This window comes from Bombina bombina, chromosome 3 (assembly GCF_027579735.1).
Source record: "Bombina bombina isolate aBomBom1 chromosome 3, aBomBom1.pri, whole genome shotgun sequence".
Classification (NCBI taxonomy): Eukaryota; Metazoa; Chordata; class Amphibia; order Anura; family Bombinatoridae; genus Bombina; species Bombina bombina.
Window position 1 is genome coordinate 1048566668 of NC_069501.1, and position 23436 is coordinate 1048590103.

Genomic DNA, 23436 nt, shown 5'->3' on the forward strand with positions numbered 1-23436 from the left:
AGAAATCAACCAGATCGAATACGATCGGGCTGAATGAAACCCCCTGCTAGTGGCCAATTGGCTGCGATTCTGCAGGGGGCGGCATTGCACCAGCAGTCCACAAGTACTGCTGGTGCAATGATAAATGCCGACAGCGTATGCTGTCTGCATTTATCGATGTGCAGCGGACATGATACGCTACATCGTATCATGTCCGCTCACACTATGTTAAATATACCCCTAAATATGTACACATATATATATGTGTGAATATACAAATATATATATATTTCAAATAAAATAATAAGTTTTTTTTATAAATGAAGAGCAAATGTATTTAAAGTATTTCTTAACACACCTTTGGCTTTAGAACAGTTGTCCTAGTGCACCTTTGGTGTTAGCGCACACATGAAGGTTAGAAGAGGCTTTTGTAGCACATCCTATAGATGTCTCCAGATGTCTCCAACCTCCAGATGTTAGTGTGCCTATTACTTTTGCTTACACAAAGCTTTACTTTCAACTTGAAATACAAGAATAGGAGCTATTGATTTAACTTGCATGCAGTTAGTGCTAAATAGCACTATTGTTTTTGCGCTTCACTTGTAATCTAGGCCCATATTGGCAGAATCCCATATCTACACTATTGTGCTAAGCAAAACATTCCTTATGTTGGAGGGTATGGATCTTTCTTTTTTATGTGATAGGTCATATATTTCCAGACCTTTATTATGGTGGATGAAATATATTTGGAAAAAAAATCTTATAAAATCGTCTCCTAAAGGATGTCAGCATAAATATATTCTTAAGAAAACTCTGTAGAGAATCTAAATGTTCCTAGCAAATCACATTCAGTCCCTACACAAACTGTGAACACTTCTACTGACCACCCACCAATGGATCACATAAAAATGAGCACACCAAACTAGTAAAAAGCATCTCCTCTCTACAAAACAGCTGTGGATGAGAAGAAAAATAAAGAGAACTGAGATGATAGCCAAAAACATACTAGAGCTCTACATGTAGTCAATGGGTCATCAGTTCGGCGGCTCTGACCCAGATTCAATGCAGATGGTGTGAAACACAGCTGGTAATTTTTGCAGCTTTGGGCCAATATTATTCACAATAATAGCCTGGGGTCAGTAATGTTCCTGAGGAATTAGCATTTTCATTTATTAAATGCATGGTCTAAATGTACAAAATATGTAATAAACTTGTATAAAAGAATAATCTCAGCATATGGGGGGTAATGAGGGGGAATATACCTTTATGAGATAGTTTACATTACAGTCTGTGTACCAGGCAAAGGAAGCTGGTGAAACGTGTTGTGTCTCTAACCTCTCAAGTATTCAAGGGGTTAAAGGGCCATTATACACTCATTTTTTTCTTTGCATAAATGTTTTGTAGATGATCTATTTATAAAGCCCATAAAGTTTTTTTTTGTTTTTTTTAAATGTATAATTTTGCTTATTTTTAAAGAACATTGCTCTGATTTTCAGACTCCTAACCAAGCCCCAAGGTTTTATTTGAATACCGTCAGCTACCTTCTCCAGCTTGCTCCTGTTTGTATAAAGGGTCTTTTCATATGCAAAAGAAGGGGGGGGGAGTGTCTTATTTCCCACTTGCTGTGGGCTTTCCAACTACCTTTTCAACAGAGCTAAACTGAAAGCTTCTAAGTACATTTTTAAACCATTGATACTAGATTTTTATATCAGTATCTGTGCATCGTATTCTTTATAGTAGTGTCTGTTACATGCAGTTATATGAAAATGAGTGTATACTGTCCCTTTAAGAAGCATGTTTTACGAATGCTGTGTTATCTTGAGGTGATTGGATGAGAAAGAATGCTTCTTTTAAAACATTCCCCTATGCCACCTCTTTCCACTTGTCTGTTTCCATGATCTGTTTATATTTAGTGAAGTCTGTCTGTCTATCCATCATCTGTCTGTCTGTCTGTCTATCTACACACATAGTTTTCTACATGGTAAAACACTCTTCAGTAGAAGACATATACATATAAAATCTTTGGGAGGGATACAAAGTCCATAGGCACTTAAATAAATACTTTTCCCTGACTTTTAACCCACTCGTGATTATCAGTTTCATCATTGGGTCTATGAAGTACTGGGGAAGGCTATACACCCCTGTTTGATTGCTGTAGAACCCCATCAGAATTCCTGAGCATGCCCTTCACAGCAGAGAAAAGATAACTGAAAGTAGCCATCAAATTAGCAAGCAGGTTAAATCATTGACCTCTTGCATTTCTGTAACAAGTATACTGTTGTTTGTGGTTTAGATGATTGTAACATGATTATGCTTATAGTTCATCTGTAACAGGCACTTTATTTATTTATTTATTTTATCCTACTCTGAGACATATCTGGCATAAGACAGCTTGCAAGAGGAGATGTGTTTACATTTCATGCATGCTACTCTTAATCTTCTTGGAAGCACAATGAGGTTAAAATAATTTATATTTGGAATATTGTATTTACTCCAAGCTTGTTGCTTATCGGAATTAATGTAAACACCCCATGGTTGCAAAATATTTTTCTCAGCTATAAAATCCGCTACCAAAAACTTCAACAACAAGAATTCAGCATTTCTGGAACACTCTGGAAGATTAATTTGTTTGACAACAGTATTTCTTAAACAAAATACATAATTTACGTTGATAAGAGAAAATAAAATATTTTTGCTAATACATATATATAAAAAAGTCTCAATATTTAGGATGACCACAGTTTGCCTTAATGATTGTTTTAACTCTGGCATTGGTTCTACAAGTTTCTGCAGAGATTTTGGCATATTCTACCTTATCCCTGTGCACCAGAGAGTAGAGCTTTAACAGTGTGTTTCATCTTTTTCCTTTTCATATGTTCCTAAAGATGCTTGATGGGATTGAGGTCTCGTGTTTGCGGAGGGAAACCATCAAATGAACACTCTGCTTTTTTATTATTATTATTTTTAGTTATTTGTAGAGCGCCAACAGATTCAGCAGCGCTAAAGACATGGGTCTAATATGCAAGGCAACAGTTATGGGAGACAAAGGAATAGAGGGCCCTGACAAGAGTTTCACTGTTGTAAATTATCTCTAATGAAGGTGATATACAAAGCAGCTAAGTTCGTAGGCTTGCATGCTAAGGGGGTTCAAGGGGATAACTAAAGGTGGAGAGGAACTAAGATAGGTAAATGTTAATGTATACTATATGCATCCCTGAACAGTAGAGTCTTTAAAGAGAGCTTGAAAGTTTGAAAACTAAGGGAGAGTCATGTAGAGTGAGGCAGAGAGTTCCACAAAATATGGGCCAATCTGGAGAAGTCTTGTAGACGGGAATGTGAGGATGTAACAAGAGAGGAGGAGATAAGGAGGTCATGAGCAGAGCGAAGGGGACGGGAGGGAGAGTATCTGGAGACTAGGTTGGATATATAGGGTGGAGCAGGGTTATTAAGAGCTTTAAAAGTTAGAGTCAGGATTTTATGTTTTATTGTGGAGGTTAGGGTAGGCCAGTGAAGGGACTGGCAGAGAGATGCAGCAGATGAGGAGCGATGTGTAAGGAAGATTAGCCTGGCAGAGGCATTTATTACGGATTCTAAGGGAGATAGAGGGCAGCTAGGGAGGCCGGAGAGGATGGAGTTGTAATAGTCAAGGCGGGAAATGATGACAGAGTGCATTAAAGGCTTTGTTGTGTCTTGTGTGAGAAAGTGTCAAATTTTGGAGATGTTTTTAAGGTGGAGTCGACAGGAATTGGCCAAAGACTGGTTGTGGGGAGTGAGAGATCAAGTGTGACCCCAAGAAATTGGACATGCCGGGTTGGGGTAAAGATGTTATTATTAACAGTTGTGGAAAGTTGTGGCGTAGGGAATTTGGAAGAAGGGGGGGATAAGGACCTCAATTTTGGAGATATTTAGCTTAAGGTAGTGAGAGGACATCCAGAATTAAATATTAGAAAGACAGTTAGTGACACGAGTAAAGAAGGGGGATAGGTCTGGTGCAGAGATGTAGATTTGGGTATCATCAGCATGCAAATGGTATAGGGTGTGGCTGAAGTGTAGACCCCATGTGACAGTGCAGCAGGGAATGCTGTGTCTGAGGGAGAGAGACAGGTTTCTGTGAGAGCCAGAAGGTAAAGGGAGTGGGAGATGAAAAGGTCATGGATAGAAGTGAGCTTGTTGAAGAGAGTTCCAGAGTGCACAAGTCAAGGGGCAGTTGGTTTTAGTTACAAGAGGAACTTAGATAAGGTTTCCAAAGTTCTGGTGTTTAGGTCAAAGGCAAGGCATACATGGGTGGGTGAGTTTAGGAAGTTGTGGGGGACTGGGATTAGGGGATTTATCACCAGCAGTTAGTATGAGTAAAAGGGAGCGTGACATAAGATGAGATACAGATTTGCAGTAGTGAGAGTGTGGAATGTGGAGTAGGGGGAGAGAGAGAGAGTTTAGTAATATATGAAGTTCATGAGAGCAGAAGTTAGGTGATGATAAAAGGGATGGGTTGATGAATGTAGTAGGTGGTAAGGGAAAGGAGTAAAAACAAAAAATGCAGTATAGGTGAGCGCTAAATTAATAGCTTGTTGAGATAAATCGTAAAAAAGGTATTAACCAAACACTAGATGTATATCTGTTAATAATAGAAATACTTAATAATGACGTGTAATATGAAATAGTGGGGTACAGATACTTTAATATAGATTAAAAATCATGCAATGATAAAATAAAATAATGTTAATAAAAACATATATACCTTGCAAGGGAAAAGGAGTAAATGAAAGGTATAGTTTGTTAAACAGACAAGAAAAGGAACATAATGATATTGAACATTTAGCAAAAAGGGAAACAGTGAAATACATAAAACACAAAATTACAAGAGTAATTGCCTAGAGTCTTGTCCCTTTCTTAGCTTAATTGCCTCACTTATAAAATGTTCACTTAAACATACACTATTGTGACATTGCACACTGCCAAGGAAATGCACCCCCAGTGCAATGCACAGCCCAAGCTAGTGTTAAAACTATAGGCAGGGCAGTCAGCTGGGTCCACTAAATTAGTTGATTACTAAGTCAAAGACAGTTTAAGAGGCCAATTAAAAAGTTAGATTCTGGTCAGGTCAGGGTGACATAAGTTAAAATAAACAGACAGTAAAATTTGGAGGAGGTTGAGTCTATGCAATACGACAGCTATAAATTTAAGAATAATAGCAAGGATTGATAAGAATTGAACATAACATGGCAACTGACAAGACATTAGAAATAAGACATTGGAGATAACATAACAATCAAAACAGGACTTATTAACAGTCTCTAATCATATGCTCAATTCACATACATATCAAAAAAGAGTTACATAGGAGAGGAGAAACACCAGAAAGCATTGAATAGTGTTGCAGATGAACAAGGACTCTATTCACAAACCATAGGAGAGTTACATAGAGCAGGAGAAACACCAGAAAGCAGTGAATAGTGTTGCAGATGAACTGGGACTCTATTCACAAACCATAGGAGAGTTACATATGAGAGCAAAAAAGCCAGAAAGCAGTGAATAGTGTTGCAGATGTACAGGGAGTCTATTCACAAACCATAGAGTTATATAGGAGAGGAGAAAAGCCAGAAAGCAGTGAATAGTGTTGCAGATGAACAGGGACTCTATTCACAAACCATAGAAGAGTTACATAGGAGAGGAGAAACACCAGAAAGCATTGAATAGTGTTGCAGATGAACAGTGACTCTATTCACAAACCATAGGAGAGTTACATAGAAGAGGAGAAACACCAGAAAGCAGTGAATAGTGTTGCAGATAAACAGGGACTCTATTCACAAACCATAGGAGAGGAGAAAAGCCAGAAAGCAGTGAATAGTGTTGCAGATGTACAGGGAGTCTATTCACATACCATAGGAAAGTTACATAGAAGAGGAGAAACACCAGAAAGCAGTGAATAGTGTTGCAGATGAACAGGGACTCTTTTCACAAACCATAGGAGAGTTACATAGGAGAGGAGAAAACCCATAAAGCAGTGAATAGTGTTGCAGATGTACGGGAGTCTATTCACAAACCATAGGAAAGTTACATAGAAGAGGAGAAACACCAGAAAGCAGTGAATAGTGTTGCAGATGAACAGGGACTCTATTCACAAACCATAGGAGAGTTACATAGGAGAGGAGAAAAACCAGAAAGCAGTGAATAGTGTTGCAGATGTACGGGAGTCTATTCACATACCATAGGAGAGTTACATAGAAGAGGAGAAACACCATCAAGCAGTTAATAGGGTTGCAGATGTACAGGGACTCTATTCACATACCTGTACTATACATCTCAAAGGGTGGCGATGCTGGCGAAATATTCCAAGCAGTATTGCCACCTACATTGATTATGTAAAGTAAAGGATCCCTTTTAAATATATCACCAAACCTAATAAACGTACCTATTAACCCCTAAATCGACATAAACCCCCCCTCAAAAACGCCCTACACTACTTAAAGGGACAGTCTACTCCAGAATTTTTATTATTTAAAAAGATAGATAATCCCTTTATTACCCATTCACAAGTTTTATTTAACCAGCACTCCTATATTAATACACTTTTTACCTCGTGATTGCCTGGTTTCTAAGCCTCTGTAGACTGCCCACTTATCTCAGTTCTTTTAACAGACATGCATTTTAGCCAATCAGTGCTGACTCTTAAATACCTTCACGGGAGTGAGCACAATGTTATCTATATGACACATGAACTAGCAGTGTCTAACTGTCAAAATGCACTGAGATAAGAGGCAGTTTAATGGCTTAGAAATTAGCTTATGAGCCTACCTAGATTTAACTTTCCACAAAGAATACCAAGAGAGCAAAGTTAATGTGATGATAAACAAGAGAGAAAGTCTTAAAGGGACACAAAGTAAAAGTTAGGTGATTTAAATAGTAAAATAAATAAAAAAATTACAATGTATTTACTTCTTTCTCTTGCCATTTTTTGGTATAACCTAGCTCCTTTCATGACAAAATACCTAGGTAGGCGGATGAACCTGCACATACCATAAGCGCTATATGTATAACATTGTTATAGTTAGGTTTAGTTAAAGTTAGGTTAGGTATGTATTATTGAAGTGTTCCTTCCCAGAAAGCTCTTTTTGTTTCAATGCGTTCCCTTAAAAATACCGACTAAACTCTTTTGATATGATTGCAAAAGGTATTTCATATTTCAACTAATGTCCTTTTTTCAAAGGCCCTAATAAGAGCACTTAGTAATATATAATACAAATTTAACTTATGTGTATGCTAGGTTGTTATACTTTAAATAAATAACATTACCAACAGGTTTTAAAAGTATACACAAATATTGCATGAAGAGGATACTCTTGTAAATGGCAATATCACATAACGTTTTAAAGAGAAAATAAAGATTTGTTTCAATGTTAAATGATGTATTATTGAATAATGAGGGCTAGATTACAAGTAGAGCGCTAAATTATTGTGCTCCCGCAAACGGGCAAATTTGCAACGGGAGCGCAATAATTAACCAGCTATTACAAGTGGCTGGTTATTGCTACCTTGAGCTCGCGGTAGCAATTAACGCTCCAAAAATTAACCAGAGATTAGATCTTAAAGTGCCCCAATTTTCTAAAAGTGCCCCAAATTCCCTCAAAATTGAGGGCATTGTAGTTTTTAATTAAACATTTTTTACCTTTTTTTCAAATTAAAAACAACTGCACTAGGCAGTTTTTGGGGTCTAAAGTTGGTGGGAGTGGGGTGTTACGTCACTTAAAGCGACATTATTCACTAGATTTTTCTTTGCATAAATGTTTTGTAGAATATGATCTATGTATATAGCCTACAGGTTTGTTTATTTTTTATGTATAAAAATGTATAGTTTATGTAAATTATGTATAAAAATGTATAGTTTTGCTTATATTTAAATAACATTGCTCTGGTTTTCAGACTCCTAATTAAGCCCCAAAGTTTTAGGAGAATACTGGCGTATACCTACTTCCGCTTACTCCTGTTTGTGTAAAGGGTCTTTTCATATGCAAAGGAAGGGGGAGGGGGCGTGTCTGCTATTTCCTACTTGCAGTGGGTGTTCCAGCTACTTTTTAAACAGAGAAAAACGGTTTTATATTGGATTTTTAGATCAGTATCTGTGCATATTATTCTTTATAGTAGTGTCTAATACATGCAATTATATAAAAAAATGGTGTATACTGTCCCTTTAAAAGTGCCTTTACATTGGAGTCCATGGAAACTGTGTGTTTCCACAGACTGCAATGTAAATATATATGTATATGATTATATACATATATATTTATGTGTTAATATGCGTTTATACACATACAGTATTAACACATAAATATATACGTATATAATCATATAAATATATATTTAAAAATGCTACGAATTGCTGCGCTACATACCTCGTTCACTGCTGGAGGTTCTGATGCCGTCTGTGACGGCATCAGAACGAGGGTCCCATAGGAGCCTATGGAAGTGTGCTCTCATGCGCTGATATTACAAAGTGGAACGCTAATATCGCTTGCATGCAAGCGATTTTTAGTGCTCCACTTGTAATCTAATAAATGATTAAATAAAACCAATTGGACCGTACTATATATTTGCAGAGCCAATCACATGAGGTATCTATGTGCAGCCACCAATCAGCAGCTACTGAGCCTATTAAGATATGCTTTTCAACAAAGACTATAAAGATAATGAAGCAAATTAGATTATATAAATACATTGGAAAGTTCTTTAAAATTGCATGTTCTTTCTAAATCATAAAAGAAAAAAAAAAATTGGGTTTCATGTCCCTTTAAGCCCTAGAAACACCCAAGACCCACCATTTGAAAGGTAATTAGGTATGTGAAATTAAAGGGACAGTAAAGACAAAGTTAAACTTTCGTGATTCGGATAGAGCGTGCAATTTTAAACAACTTTCCAGTTTACTTATGTTATCAAATTTGCTTTGTTCTCTTGGTATCTTTTATAGAAGAGTAAAACGAGGTAAAGAGTTTAGGAGTGTGCACGTGTCTTTAGTACTCTATGGCAGATGAAGATATACTTTTATAATGGTATACTTTGAATCTGCTGTATTTGCTAGGGGGGGGGGGCGGGGAAACACAATTTATAATATGTGTGGGTTTTCACTTAAAAAACTACCTACAAAAGGGCTTAGATGTGAGTAGCATCTAAAAAAAAATCTAAAACAGCTCAGTACATGGGTGGGAAGGGTTCAGCAGTTAAGGGGTTAAATTGCACACTCTGCTTCAGTCATGAAACTGTCATTTTTAAGTTCATGTTCCATTAAAGCTAGCAGAGTACTTGTTGAAACTGATATGTGTGTATATGTGTGTGCGGCTATACTTCACTCCTTATTGTCACTGTAGAAATAAAAACTATATATTTTCCTAATTAAGGTTTCAAGAATTTTCAGTATGACTGTGTAGATAAGCGTTTACACTGAGGCATTATGTTTGTGAGTAAATGCTTTAGGTAGATATTTTGATCACTTTCTTTATTAAAATTTAAAACAGGATCATTAAGCACCTTATGCTAATATAAATGACAATATTGTAGATAAAACATTCATCCTGTGTGTTACGCAGAGTTCATCTGAATATTAGTGACCACTCTTACGGCTAGATTTGGAGTTTGGCGGTAAAAGGGCTGTTAACGCTCCGCTGGTTTTTTTCTGGCCGCACCATAAATTTAACTCTGGTATCGAGAGTTCAAACAAATGCTGCGTTAGGCTCCAAAAAAGGAGCGTAGAGCATTTTTACCGCAAATACAACTCTCGATACCAGAGTTGCTTACGGACGCGGCCAGCCTCAAAAACGTGCTCGTGCACGATTCTCCCATAGGAAACAATGGGACTGTTTGAGCTGAAAAAAAACCTAACACCTGCAAAAAAGCCGCGTTCAGCTCCTAACGCAGCCCCATTGTTTCCTATGGGGAAACACTTCCTACGTCTGCACCTAACACTCTAACATGTACCCCGAGTCTAAACACCCCTAGCCTTACACTTATTAACCCCTAATCTGCCGCCCCCGCTATCGCTGACCCCTGCATTACACTTTTAACCCCTAATCTGCCGCTCCGTAAACCGCCGCCACCTACGTTATCCCTATGTACCCCTAATCTGCTGCCCTAACATCGCCGACCCCTATGTTATATTTATTAACCCCTAATCTGCCCCCCACAACGTCGCCGACACCTACCTACACTTATTAACCCCTAATCTGCCGACCGGACCTGAGCGCTACTATAATAAAGTTATTAACCCCTACTCCGCCTCACTAACCCTATCATAAATAGTATTAACCCCTAATCTGCCCTCCCTAACATCGCCGACACCTACCTTCAATTATTAACCCCTAATCTGCCGACCGGAGCTCACCGCTATTCTAATAAATGTATTAACCCCTAAAGCTAAGTCTAACCCTAACACTAACACCCCCTAAGTTAAATATAATTTTTATCTAACGAAATAAATTAACTCTTATTAAATAAATGATTCCTATTTAAAGCTAAATACTTACCTGTAAAATAAATCCTAATATAGCTACAATATAAATTACATTTATATTATAGCTATTTTAGGATTAATATTTATTTTACAGGTAACTTTGTATTTATTTTAACCAGGTACAATAGCTATTAAATAGTTAAGAACTATTTAATAGTTACCTAGTTAAAATAATTACAAATTTACCTGTAAAATAAATCCTAACCTAAGATATAATTAAACCTAACACTACCCTATCAATAAAATAATTAAATAAACTACCTACAATTACCTACAATTAACCTAACACTACACTATCAATAAATTAATTAAACACAATTGCTACAAATAAATACAATTAAATAAACTATCTAAAGTACAAAAAATAAAAAAGAACTAAGTTACAGAAAATAAAAAAATATTTACAAACATAAGAAAAATATTACAACAATTTTAAACTAATTACACCTACTCTAAGCCCCCTAATAAAATAACAAAGACCCCCAAAATAAAAAATTCCCTACCCTATTCTAAATTTAAAAAGTTACAAGCTCTTTTACCTTACCAGCCCTGAACAGGGCCCTTTGCGGGGCATGCCCCAAGAAGTTCAGCTCTTTTGCCTGTAAAAGAAAACATACAATACCCCCCCCCCCCCAACATTACAACCCACCACCCACATACCCCTAATCTAACCCAAACCCCCCTTAAATAAACCTAACACTAAGCCCCTGATGATCTTCCTACCTTGTCTTCACCATGCCAGGTTCACCGATCCGTCCTGGCTCCAAGATCTTCATCCAACCCAAGCGGGGGCTAGACATCCACTGAAGAAGTCCAGAAGAGGGTCCAAAGTCTTCCTCCTATCCGGCAAGAAGAGGACATCCGGACCGGCAAACATCTTCTCCAAGCGGCATCTTCTATGTTCTTCCATCCGATGACGACCGGCTCCATCTTGAAGACCTCCAGCGCGGATCCATCCTCTTCTTCCGACGACTAGACGACGAATGACGGTTCCTTTAAGGGACGTCATCCAAGATGGCGTCCCTCGAATTCCGATTGGCTGATAGGATTCTATCAGCCAATCGGAATTAAGGTAGGAATTTTCTGATTGGCTGATGGAATCAGCCAATCAGAATCAAGTTCAATCCGATTGGCTGATCCAATCAGCCAATCAGATTGAGCTTGCATTGTATTGGCTGATCGGAACAGCCAATAGAATGCGAGCTCAATCTGATTGGCTGATTGGATCAGCCAATCGGATTGAACTTGATTCTGATTGGCTGATTCCATCAGCCAATCAGAAAATTCCTACCTTAATTCCGATTGGCTGATAGAATCCTATCAGCCAATCGGAATTCGAGGGACGCCATCTTGGATGACGTCCCTTAAAGGAACCGTCATTCGTCGTCTAGTCGTCGGAAGAAGAGGATGGATCCGCGCTGGAGGTCTTCAAGATGGAGCCGGTCGTCATCGGATGGAAGAACATAGAAGATGCCGCTTGGAGAAGATGTTTGCCGGTCCGGATGTCCTCTTCTTGCCGGATAGGAGGAAGACTTTGGACCCTCTTCTGGACTTCTTCAGTGGATGTCTAGCCCCCGCTTGGGTTGGATGAAGATCTTGGAGCCAGGACGGATCGGTGAACCTGGCATGGTGAAGACAAGGTAGGAAGATCATCAGGGGCTTAGTGTTAGGTTTATTTAAGGGGGGTTTGGGTTAGATTAGGGGTATGTGGGTGGTGGGTTGTAATGTTGGGGGGGGGGGTATTGTATGTTTTCTTTTACAGGCAAAAGAGCTGAACTTCTTGGGGCATGCCCCGCAAAGGGCCCTGTTCAGGGCTGGTAAGGTAAAAGAGCTTGTAACTTTTTAAATTTAGAATAGGGTAGGGAATTTTTTATTTTGGGGGTCTTTGTTATTTTATTAGGGGGCTTAGAGTAGGTGTAATTAGTTTAAAATTGTTGTAATATTTTTCTTATGTTTGTAAATATTTTTTTATTTTCTGTAACTTAGTTCTTTTTTATTTTTTGTACTTTAGATAGTTTATTTAATTGTATTTATTTGTAGCAATTGTGTTTAATTAATTTATTGATAGTGTAGTGTTAGGTTAATTGTAGGTAATTGTAGGTAGTTTATTTAATTATTTTATTGATAGGGTAGTGTTAGGTTTAATTATATCTTAGGTTAGGATTTATTTTACAGGTAAATTTGTTATTATTTTAACTAGGTAACTATTAAATAGTTCTTAACTATTTAATAGCTATTGTACCTGGTTAAAATAAATACAAAGTTACCTGTAAAATAAATATTAATCCTAAAATAGCTATAATATAAATGTAATTTATATTGTAGCTATATTAGGATTTATTTTACAGGTAAGTATTTAGCTTTAAATAGGAATCATTTATTTAATAAGAGTTAATTTATTTCGTTAGATAAAAATTATATTTAACTTAGGGGGGTGTTAGTGTTAGGGTTAGACTTAGCTTTAGGGGTTAATACATTTATTAGAATAGCGGTGAGCTCCGGTCGGCAGATTAGGGGTTAATAATTGAAGGTAGGTGTCGGCGATGTTAGGGAGGGCAGATTAGGGGTTAATACTATTTATGATAGGGTTAGTGAGGCGGATTAGGGGTTAATAACTTTATTATAGTAGCGCTCAGGTCCGCTCGGCAGATTAGGGGTTAATAAGTGTAGGTAGGTGTCGGCGACGTTGTGGGGGGCAGATTAGGGGTTAATAAATATAATATAGGGGTCGGCGGGGTTAGGGGCAGCAGATTAGGGGTACATAAGTATAACGTAGGTGGCGGTCGGCAGATTAGGGGTTAAAAATTTTAATCGAGTGGCGGCGATGTGGGGGGACCTCGGTTTAGGGGTACATAGGTAGTTTATGGGTGTTAGTGTAGTTTAGGGTACAGTAGTTAAGAGCTTTATGAACCGGCGTTAGCCAGAAAGCTCTTAACTCCTGCTTTTTTCAGGCGGCTGGAATCTTGTCGTTAGAGCTCTAACGCTCACTGCAGAAACGACTCTAAATACCAGCGTTAGAAAGATCCCATTGAAAAGATAGGCTACGCAAATGGCGTAGGGGGATCTGCGGTATGGAAAAGTCGCGGCTGTAAAGTGAGCGTTAGACCCTTTAATCACTGACTCCAAATACCAGCGGGCGCCCAAAACCAGCGTTAGGAGCCTCTAACGCTGGTTTTGACGGCTACCGCCGAACTCTAAATCTAGGCCTTAGACTGTAAGCCTTTATGGTTATTGCAACATTGCTATGTGCTTTTAATCACACAAACTTGCCAATGTTATCAGTGGTTTGGCATCCACTATATCTATAATAGTAACCAGATTTTGTGACTATTTAACTGTTTAGGGTTTGGTAGGGTATGTTAAATTGTTACTGTTCAAGTGAATGTCACACAAAGACCCCTGCAGGTAGTGTGCATGTGTGAGCAGCACAGGGTTTGGTTTATCTCAGCATGCTGCCCGGTGAGCTGAGTTCATGAATGAGAGATGTATGGGTGGATTCCCCCTGGGGTAGGGTGGGAGAATCAAACATTCGCTCCAAGTTGCTAATTGAAGCATTCTTGTTGCGTGTACTTTCCTTAAACACTACCCCAGCAACCATCCGCCTACAAGAACAGAGACTAACCCCTGCAATTCAAGCCAGACGGGTCAGCTCCATTCAGTGTTCCAGTATCCTCCGTTATATTAGGCACCTGTGTCCAGTTTATTGGGAGAAACTCAATACACAGCTCTGGCTGCTTTAAAAACAATAATTCTGTGGTGCTTTCCAGTTTCCTAAAAATCTATCATACTGGAACACATTGATTTGTAGAAAGCAGACTCAGTAATGCTGAATGATGACTTGCTCCTACTGTCATGAGCTGCCTTACATTGCCGTTCACTGAAATCTGTCTATTAACTTTGTATAGATGGACCATGTGCAGAAAGCAGTGATGAGTCCGAATTTTGGGGTACCAATTATCAAAACAAGAAGACCGGTCATTTCCTGCAATGTCTGTCAGATCCGTTTCAACTCTGGGGTAAGTACTTACCTCACTTTTTGGTCATTATCTGTTATTGTTTAAAGACCTTCTTTATCTAGTGGTGAGCTTCCATCTGTGCTGTCGTATTTTTGTCCTAAGTATCATCTTTAATGTAAAAAGAAGCGCACACTGCATCCGCATGCCTTTGACATTTCAGCACTGACCTCAAGTAATGGCATTTCTCTTGTGAATGGTGAGGTTCACTTTTGTTCATTATCAAGTAGTTTTGTTTAAGATTAGCTCCTAGGTACCTTACAGTGTGTTTCATGTAAATCCAACGTAATGAGATCTTTATAAATTGTGTGATTGGCAAGAGAGCAATGCTGTGCACCAGTATAGGCTTGTCCTGCAATAAAGGGTAAAGCTAAGCGGTAGTCATAACCTTCAATCAACATTAATTTTCCCATAAAGAACCATATCTCTGTCTGATTGCTTTTCATCTAATCTGCCACTGCCACCTCTAGTTAACTGTCCTGCTTTTAGAACAGCTGCCTTTAGCAGCTGGTTCACTTCAAATGGTATTTCAGTTCCCGCACCCAGCTGAGGAGGGGAAAAAAAGCGAAGTGGGAGGAGGGAGCCCCTGGGATACTTTTGTTTATTTCTCATCCACAGCTGCAGACCCTGACTGAGGACACTGAATGCCAGACCAATATTTATACTTTATAATAAAGCTAGATATGGAGTTCTATTTGCAATTGCTGACTTAGTATAAACCGTGTTGTACAAAATGATGAATGACTGTAAACTTTAATCAGTGTATATACTTACGAACTGACCATTAAAAACTTTTTATTATGTCAAAAAAATTGTGTGTACAAGAACAGTACATTTTACAACTGCAAATCACTTTGTTTATAACATCAAGAGAATAAAAATATCAAAGTGGAGCTTAATGTTGAATTTACTTTCCTGTGTCATTAATATTAAATGATTTTAAAACTATAAACCTTAGTAGTGGCTAATACTGTTTTTAAAGGGGCAGTGAATTCTTAAATTTTCTTTTAAACATTGTTTAAAGTTTAGAAGAAACTTGCACACTCCCTCCCTTCTACTTTGCTTGGTTAAGCTGAGTGATGTGGTTTTGCGCTCTGGTGGTATTACAGGCGTACTCACAGCTAGCAGAAACTCACAGGACCCAAGTCCAGAGCAGATTACTTTTATGCTGAGCTATTGGCAATAGGATGCACAAACTTTCATTCCTCCATCATTTAGTATGTGTGTGCCCACAATTAGGAGGGGGGATATGAAATATAAGGGTGGAAAGAAGAACCAGTATATCATCACCACTGGCAACAAAAGATAAAAGGCTATAGTGGCCATGTATCTGAGTTTTCACTTTGGCATATAGTTAGCACACCAGAGATTACTGGGAAGATTAATTTGATCTGTGCCTTTACTTAGGAATGTAGTTGGTGTTCTCATTTGCGTATTTAGCTGACATAGCCTAGATTATGAGTGGAGTGCAATATTGTGCTTACGTGAGTGCAATATTTGCACTCCATTCAGTAATTCCAGCACACGTAAATGGCCGGAAGACTTGCGCTCAAAAGATCATGGTTCCGTAGGCTACAATGGGAGCCATGTTCTCATGCCGCAAGACATGGCAAACCACCAAGTGCAGCGCAGGGGGCAATTTGTGCAGCAATAAAGAAATATATATGTATATGAATATAAACATATATATTTATGTGTTTATATATGTATATACACATCTTAACACAAATATATATGTATAAGAGCGTATACATATATATTTAAAGTGAAAACACAGTCCCCCTTTGACATCAATGTAAAGTGAAACTGCAAGCTTGCAGGAGCATTAACCAGTCACTTGTAATGGCTGGTTATTTAACGTGCGCCCGTAAATGGGCAAATTTGCCCCTTTACTGGCACACATTAAGATAGTGCTCCACTAGTAATCTAGCCCTTAGTGTTAAATGTCCCTTTAACAATCAGGAACAATAATTTTGAGGATCATATTTTATCTCTGATCAAAAGTAAATGATTTAAAGTATGATCTAAACATTGTTTTAACAGCATTTTATAAAACCAGAAAACAAAAATGTTTGTGTTACAATTTATTTGAACCCATGCAAAAACCTGTATTGGAATGGATTTGATTATAAAAGTGCATTAAGCAAGATGTGAGCTCTTCTAAAACACTGGAATGGAGCTGACTGTGTATTTTATATATTTTTATATTTACAGCCCCAGGTAGCTGACTTAGTCAACACAGCACAAGATGTTAATATGAGTGGGAGCTACTGGCAGGCACAGCTTTATGTCATCATCCATCTTTTACCTTATCAACATCATTAATCTAGTAATTCAGTTATATTTTTTACACATTTAGTACAAATAGACTTTCATGCTTATTTGAAATGTAGTCTAGGAAGATTTATCCTAGCATATAGATGTACTGTTGTGTGGGTGATTCAATTCAAAACTTCTGTTGTGACTCCTATTCAGTTGTTCCTTCTCTTAGTATATATTGTAGAATCCCCAGCATCTACACTGATTCTTTTTGCAACCTGGAGACTTAAATGATTTGATTAAAGAGATATTAGATTTCTTAATGTTGGAAATAGAACATAATGGAAGTTGCTTTGTGAAAGTCGAGGAACTACATTCATTTTAGATTTTCAAATAGTCATTTGGTAACGAGATCCATTGTAGAATTATAGAGGGATGGGTTGTATAAGGCACCATGAATAAGACATGACTCAACATGGTAGTTTACTTTCAACACCTGTAAGAAATTACCTCCACAATTAAGTTTAAGTGGACACAGATTAAAAGACCTATTGCCAACTATAGTATTAAAATATGTATTATAGATGTTTATAAAGTTAGATTATCAGCTATTTTTTATTGTGTTATTTCATGCTCAAATAAAATGGCTTCTTCAAGATCTATCATTTAATTATGTGCAATATGAATGTATATGTATATATGTATATATGCAGTGTGTGTGTATATATATATATATATTTAAATATATATATAGCATGACAATTGTTCAAAGCAGGTGACCTCTTTAAAAAGTATATTGCAATAATGTATGACAATTTCATTTCACAATTAAAGGGACATTATACACTCATTTTTTCTTTGCATAAATGTTTTGTAGATAATCTATTTATATATATATATATATATATATATATATATATATATATATATATATATATATATATATTTAATTAATGTATAGTTTTGCTTATTTTTAAATAACATTGCTCTGATTTTCAGACTCCTAACCAAGCCCCAAAGTTTTATGTGAATACTGTCAGCTACCTTCTCCAGCTTGCTCCTGTTTGTGTAAAGGGTCTTTTCATATGCAAAAGAAGGGGGAGGGGGGGAGTGTCTTATTTGCCACTTGCAGTGGGCTTTCCAGCTACCTTTTCAACAGAGCCAAACTGACAGCTTCTAAGTAAGTTTTTAAACCATTTTATACTGGATTTTTATATCAGTATCTGTGCATCTTATTCTTTATAGTAGTGTCTATTACATGCAGTTATATGAAAATGAGTGTATACTGTCACTTTAATGCCCACTATTATATCTTCTATTTCTGATCCCTGTCTAAAATTATCCTTGTTCACAGCACAGTTTTTTAACATAATGAGGCATTTCCATTTTATAAATATAGCACTTCCTTGTGTGCTGTTTCAAGAAGACTGTAAAACTTGTATTAATTACCTCCCACATTAACTCAGCATTTCACACTAAAGTAAATGAGCGGCTGTATAAAGTGAGGTATCACACATTAGACAATTTAGCTTTGGTTGTCATTTCAAGCTTGACAAACAAAATCGTTAAAAATGAGTTACAGTTATTGCATTCTTTCTATTAAAGAGACTACTTGGCGCAATTTACTTTTTAGATTTATTGTTAAGCCACAGCTTTAATGAGTACATACTAGGGGATTTCCAAAAGCACTGTCTGAGCTGAGTTTCCCAAAGTGAGGGCGATCAGCTTTGCTAAATATGAGTTTCCCTGGAAAGAAGGGGAAGGGTTTGTTAAAGGGAACAAAGTACTAATACTCTTTTCAATACCATCAGGAGCAAGAATAATACACTGCGAAACACTACATATACTACATACACTGTTGGCAACTATCATTATTGGTTTATTAAAGGGATACTTAACTCAAATTTTTTCTTTCATGATTCGGATAGAGCATGCAATTTGTAATTTACTTCTATTATCATTTTTTTTTTTCTTTGAAAAGCAGGAATGAAATCTTAGAAGCCTCCCCATTTTAGGTTCAGCACCTGGGTAGCGCTTGCTGATTGGTGGCTAAATGTAGCCACCGATCAGCAAGCGCTATCCATGGTGCTGAATAAAATATGGGCTGGCTGCTAAGCTTTCATTCCTGCTTTTTCAAATAGAGATCCCAAGAGAACAAAGAAAAATTGATAATAGGAGCAAATTAGAAAGTTGCTTAAAATTGCATGCTCTATCTGAATCATACAAGAAAATGAATTTTCATTGCTGGTTGACTGCATCATAAAGGCTCTGAAAATTTCTATACATTCAGAAATGATCAGCAGTGTATGGACTATTTTGATCAAAATATCAGTGGTCTTGTTTAGCTCAAACATGTAGTATACAAATACAGCGGTGGAAGAGGATTTACCTGGGAATATCAGTGATCTTGCTTATGTCTAACAGGCCATATCCGTAAACAGCAGTGACCTAATTTATAACTATTGCTTTAATATTATATTCTGCTCCACGGGCTGTCAAGTTACACATAAAAGAAAGACAGAATGAAGGTTGGATCTTCCCAGATGACATGTCACCTGGTTAAATGCATTTAGAGTAAGTGTGACCTCTTTGACAAGAGACAAGCTCTTATCAGTCATTTCTTCAGTTGATAAGTAGTTGTGAAGTTTGAGTGTTTAATGGGAGATATATCACCTCAATTACACAGCAATAGACAAAGCAATAGGTTCCAGATTGTAGTTTAAACCATAATCATTCCTTGACACAAAATTGGGGCAAAGCAATGTTGATCTAAGGTCTTCTAAACACTTCATGTAATATTGATTTTGGCAACATCATTTAATGATCAAATACTATTATTTTCATCTTTGTCTCTATTGTGTTTCTTTAGTATGTAGAATAGTTGATTCCAGCTTTATCTGGGCGATTATGCTAATATATAGATGTCCGCATATCACTTGTGAATTTCACATAGTGAGAATTTCCTAACTGGAATTTGAACTATGTAAAGTACAATGACGAATAAATTGTTGTCATTATAAGTGTAGTCAGATTTAAAAAGAACCAATCCGGTAAACATACTTCATATTTGATGAATGTGCTTAAACCTTTCTCCATCTCTTTTCTCCAGTTTTCATTGTGTTGTTACATTGTGACAGTTTCAGCTTTGGTATATAGTAAAAACAGTTGTACAACTATTGTTGTTAGTATTCACTGTTACTCACCTCCAGTGAGTTCCAAAAAGAAGGTACTTGTGTTGTTACCTTTAACAGACAAGGTTATTTCATGTACATCAGAGAAACTTTTTTTCTTTTAATTTATCCAACCTTGTAGCAGGCAACATTTTAAACAAAAGTCCAGAATATCCAGCACCTGGGTTCCAATAAACGGTGTGCCAGCATCAAGGGTCTTGCACAAACCCCAACACAAATAGTGAACAGAAGGAAGCAGGCAACATTTTAAAGATAAGAACAATTTTCAACTCTATCCATGCAATGCAATAATCAAACCTAGGGCCATTTCAAAACCGTGTGTTGTTTGGATCCAAGAATGAAATGACACCCCTAAACTGTAGCTGCAAAAATTAAAGTTCACAAGGGAGCATGCTGATGAACTCTAGATGAGGAAAAAATCTGTCTCAAAATGCTCTCCCTATGTGCCCTCTAACAAATGCTTCATGTCCCTGCACAATATATATACTGTATATATCTATCTGTCTATTGTCTAACTATCTATATATATATCAATTATCTAATCTGTCTATTGTCTATCTATTTATCTTTTTTATCTATGTATCTATCATCTATCTATTTATCTATATATCTATTACCTATCTATCTATCTATCTATCTATCTATCTATCTATCTATCTATCTATCTATCTATCTATCTATCTATCTATCTATCATCAGTCTATCTATCTACTGTAACTGTATATATTAAAAACCAGTGAAGTGCATTTAATTCACAAGGACTTCAGCACTTCATTTGATCTTAAAAAAATAGTTGTCACTCAGTTTTCCATTGATCCATTCAACCACCAAAAATATAAATTAAAGGGACATAAAACCCCAATTTTTTCTTTCATGATTCAGATATAACGAGATTACGAGTGACACACTAACAGTTACGTGCAAGCGAAAAGAGGTTTATTGCTGGTGTTTGTGCACATTGGGTTTAGTGCTCGTATTGCAATGCGTAAGTGCAATTGCGATTTATGCTAGAATGATTACCGCGTCCTCAGAGCTCTCATTAACTGTTTCGCAAAAACAGAAAAGTGTCAAAAAACAAACCAAAAATACATTACAAAGTACAGTTATAAGATATATAACAGACATATATACAAATATATATATATATATATATATATATATATATATATATATATATATATATATATATATATATATATATATATGCAATGGAGCCCTTTGCAGTCAAGTAGCTGAAAACATGTGAAATCATATTTATGCAATATTCATATTTAATAATTATATTAACTATTTACAATAAATATTTCACATTCCAATGTTCTGCACATAGCAGAAAATGTTATAAGTATTTTTAAATAGTCCTATATATATCTGTATATATCTATAACTATATATAATCATCTATATATAGGTATAGAGATATATTGTACTAAAATACCATTAGATATATGTAGAAATATGTATTTATAAATAAGTATTAATATTTTTATATTGGGTTAGCGCACTTGATAATATGCAATCGGGTTTGGGTGTTAAGTTTATTTCACACATTTTTTGCTCCATTGACTTCAATGGGGGAATATGTTAACGTGGTCGCATTATTCTAACTTTGTTCTTTTGCACGAATCTGGTTAGAGCGAGAGTTTAAACTTTTTACTTTCAGGTGCGCACAAAAACCTTACTTCTAGCTGAGTTGGCTATTTGTTAGTTTTTAGAAGAAAGATTAGTCTTAAAATTACGTTGCCTAGCAACTGTAACCCATTTATATAGCGCTGCGGAATCTGTTGGCGAGAGTGTTATATTCTAATCCACTCATAATTAGGCCCATAATGTTTATTATTTAAAAGAGATATCAAAGAAGGTAAATGGTCTGTTTGTCAAAGTATTATTTGTTATTATAATTGTCTTCAGTATTTATTGATAACTAAAGTTATGTATCTATTTATAAAGATACATACAGCTGTGGTAGGTTGACTAAGGACTCTAAGGTGTAAGGAATCTGGACCAATATCAAATAGCAAAAAAAACCTCTCCAACTGCATCATTTTTTATTTCAGCCCAAACCCATAATTTTAATTACAGTTGATTTGATTGCAAACAAGTTTCCATATGGAAGTTATAAAGTATAATTATAATTTTGTTAAAAAGTAGATAGCTTCCAATCAGCATATTTTCCCTCTGCTTTGTGGTATTACATTGTTGGCCTTTTTTTTGGCTGAGTAATGGCTGACAGATTCCCCTCTGCCCCAGGAGGCTTCTCATGTGTTGTGGATAGAATGGCCAAGAATTTGTCAAAGACGACTTCCTGTTAATCCCCAGTTATCTAAACACTGTACTAGTGCAGCATGGGGAGAAATTGAGCGTATGTCAACTTGATGGCAGCCAAAATGGAGAGACTGCTTGCTGTCCTTCTGCTTTGTTCCTTTTTGTAATCTCCTGCCGTCTTTTTGGTTAGCCCTGTTCCTTCACTAAATACCTTTTGTCTTTTAATTCTACATTTGTTCCTGTTCATTGTAATATTTTTTTTCTTTAACCATTTGTTTCATTTGAAACTATTTTGGAAGCGGATTAGACAAACATCCTATCCAGAATACCCACTATCAGCCCCCTTGTCTCCTCGTTTATTTTCCTATGCTGTTTTCTTTGTCCCTCCTAGTCTGGGAGTAGTTGTAAGATATATTTAGCATAGAGATTATTTAAAGTAGCAGTTTTGCAATATGCATCCTTCACTGCTCATACATCAAATCATGATCTCTAATTTAGGGACTGCTCTTTTTAAAAATGATACATCTGAGCTTGATCCTTATATCTTTTTCTTTAGAACTATATGGCTAAAGGTGATTTTTATGATATAGGACAAACAAGTTGAATACATTTAATTATTAGTTATCATGTTTGTCGCTATAAAAAAGTAAATGCAAAATAACTAGATTGTCTTGAAACCTGCTGATAAGGTTAGGGCAAATATATATAATAGCAAACATCTTTTTCTCTAATGGCCTTCCTCATATTAAGAAAAAAGCCAAAAGTTCCATCCTTGGATAAGATTATTTTTTAATGTCATAGTACTTTTACATCAATATAAATCTCATACTTTTAATGCCAAGGACTCATGTTATCAATAGAATACTGAATGAGAACATTCTCTTGGAATGCAGCTAATGTATACATCATAGCCCTTCTGGATAGGGCAAATTTGAAAGCCAAAAATGACATATGATATTTTTTTGGCCCAATGTGTAAACCATTTCAACACCTTTTCAAAGCCAGCAATGTCTGTATGCATATGATTTGCTTTTGGAGTTAGGCAATATAAAGGAGAATGTACTTTACTACATATTCTAGAGTATATGAAAACATTTATTTTTGGCATGTCTTATTGACCTATTTAAATCATAAGTGGAGGAGTATAACATGCATATGTACTAGGCCAAAGATTTAAAATAAAAAATAACTTTGTATATTTACAAATGATGGGCTGAACTGAGCTGGCAAG

General features: G+C 36.4%; 1 protein-coding gene across 7 annotated transcripts in view; it reads left to right on the forward strand.

The window, feature by feature from the left end:
• ZNF385A (zinc finger protein 385A) overlaps positions 1-23436 on the forward strand; it is a 496048-nt gene that overhangs the window by 396926 nt on the left and 75686 nt on the right. For all 7 annotated transcript variants that reach the window (XM_053708271.1, XM_053708274.1, XM_053708277.1 and 4 more), the window contains one exon: positions 14383-14493. In XM_053708271.1, coding sequence (XP_053564246.1) covers positions 14383-14493 — 111 coding nt within the window. The remainder of the gene's footprint in view (positions 1-14382; positions 14494-23436) is intronic.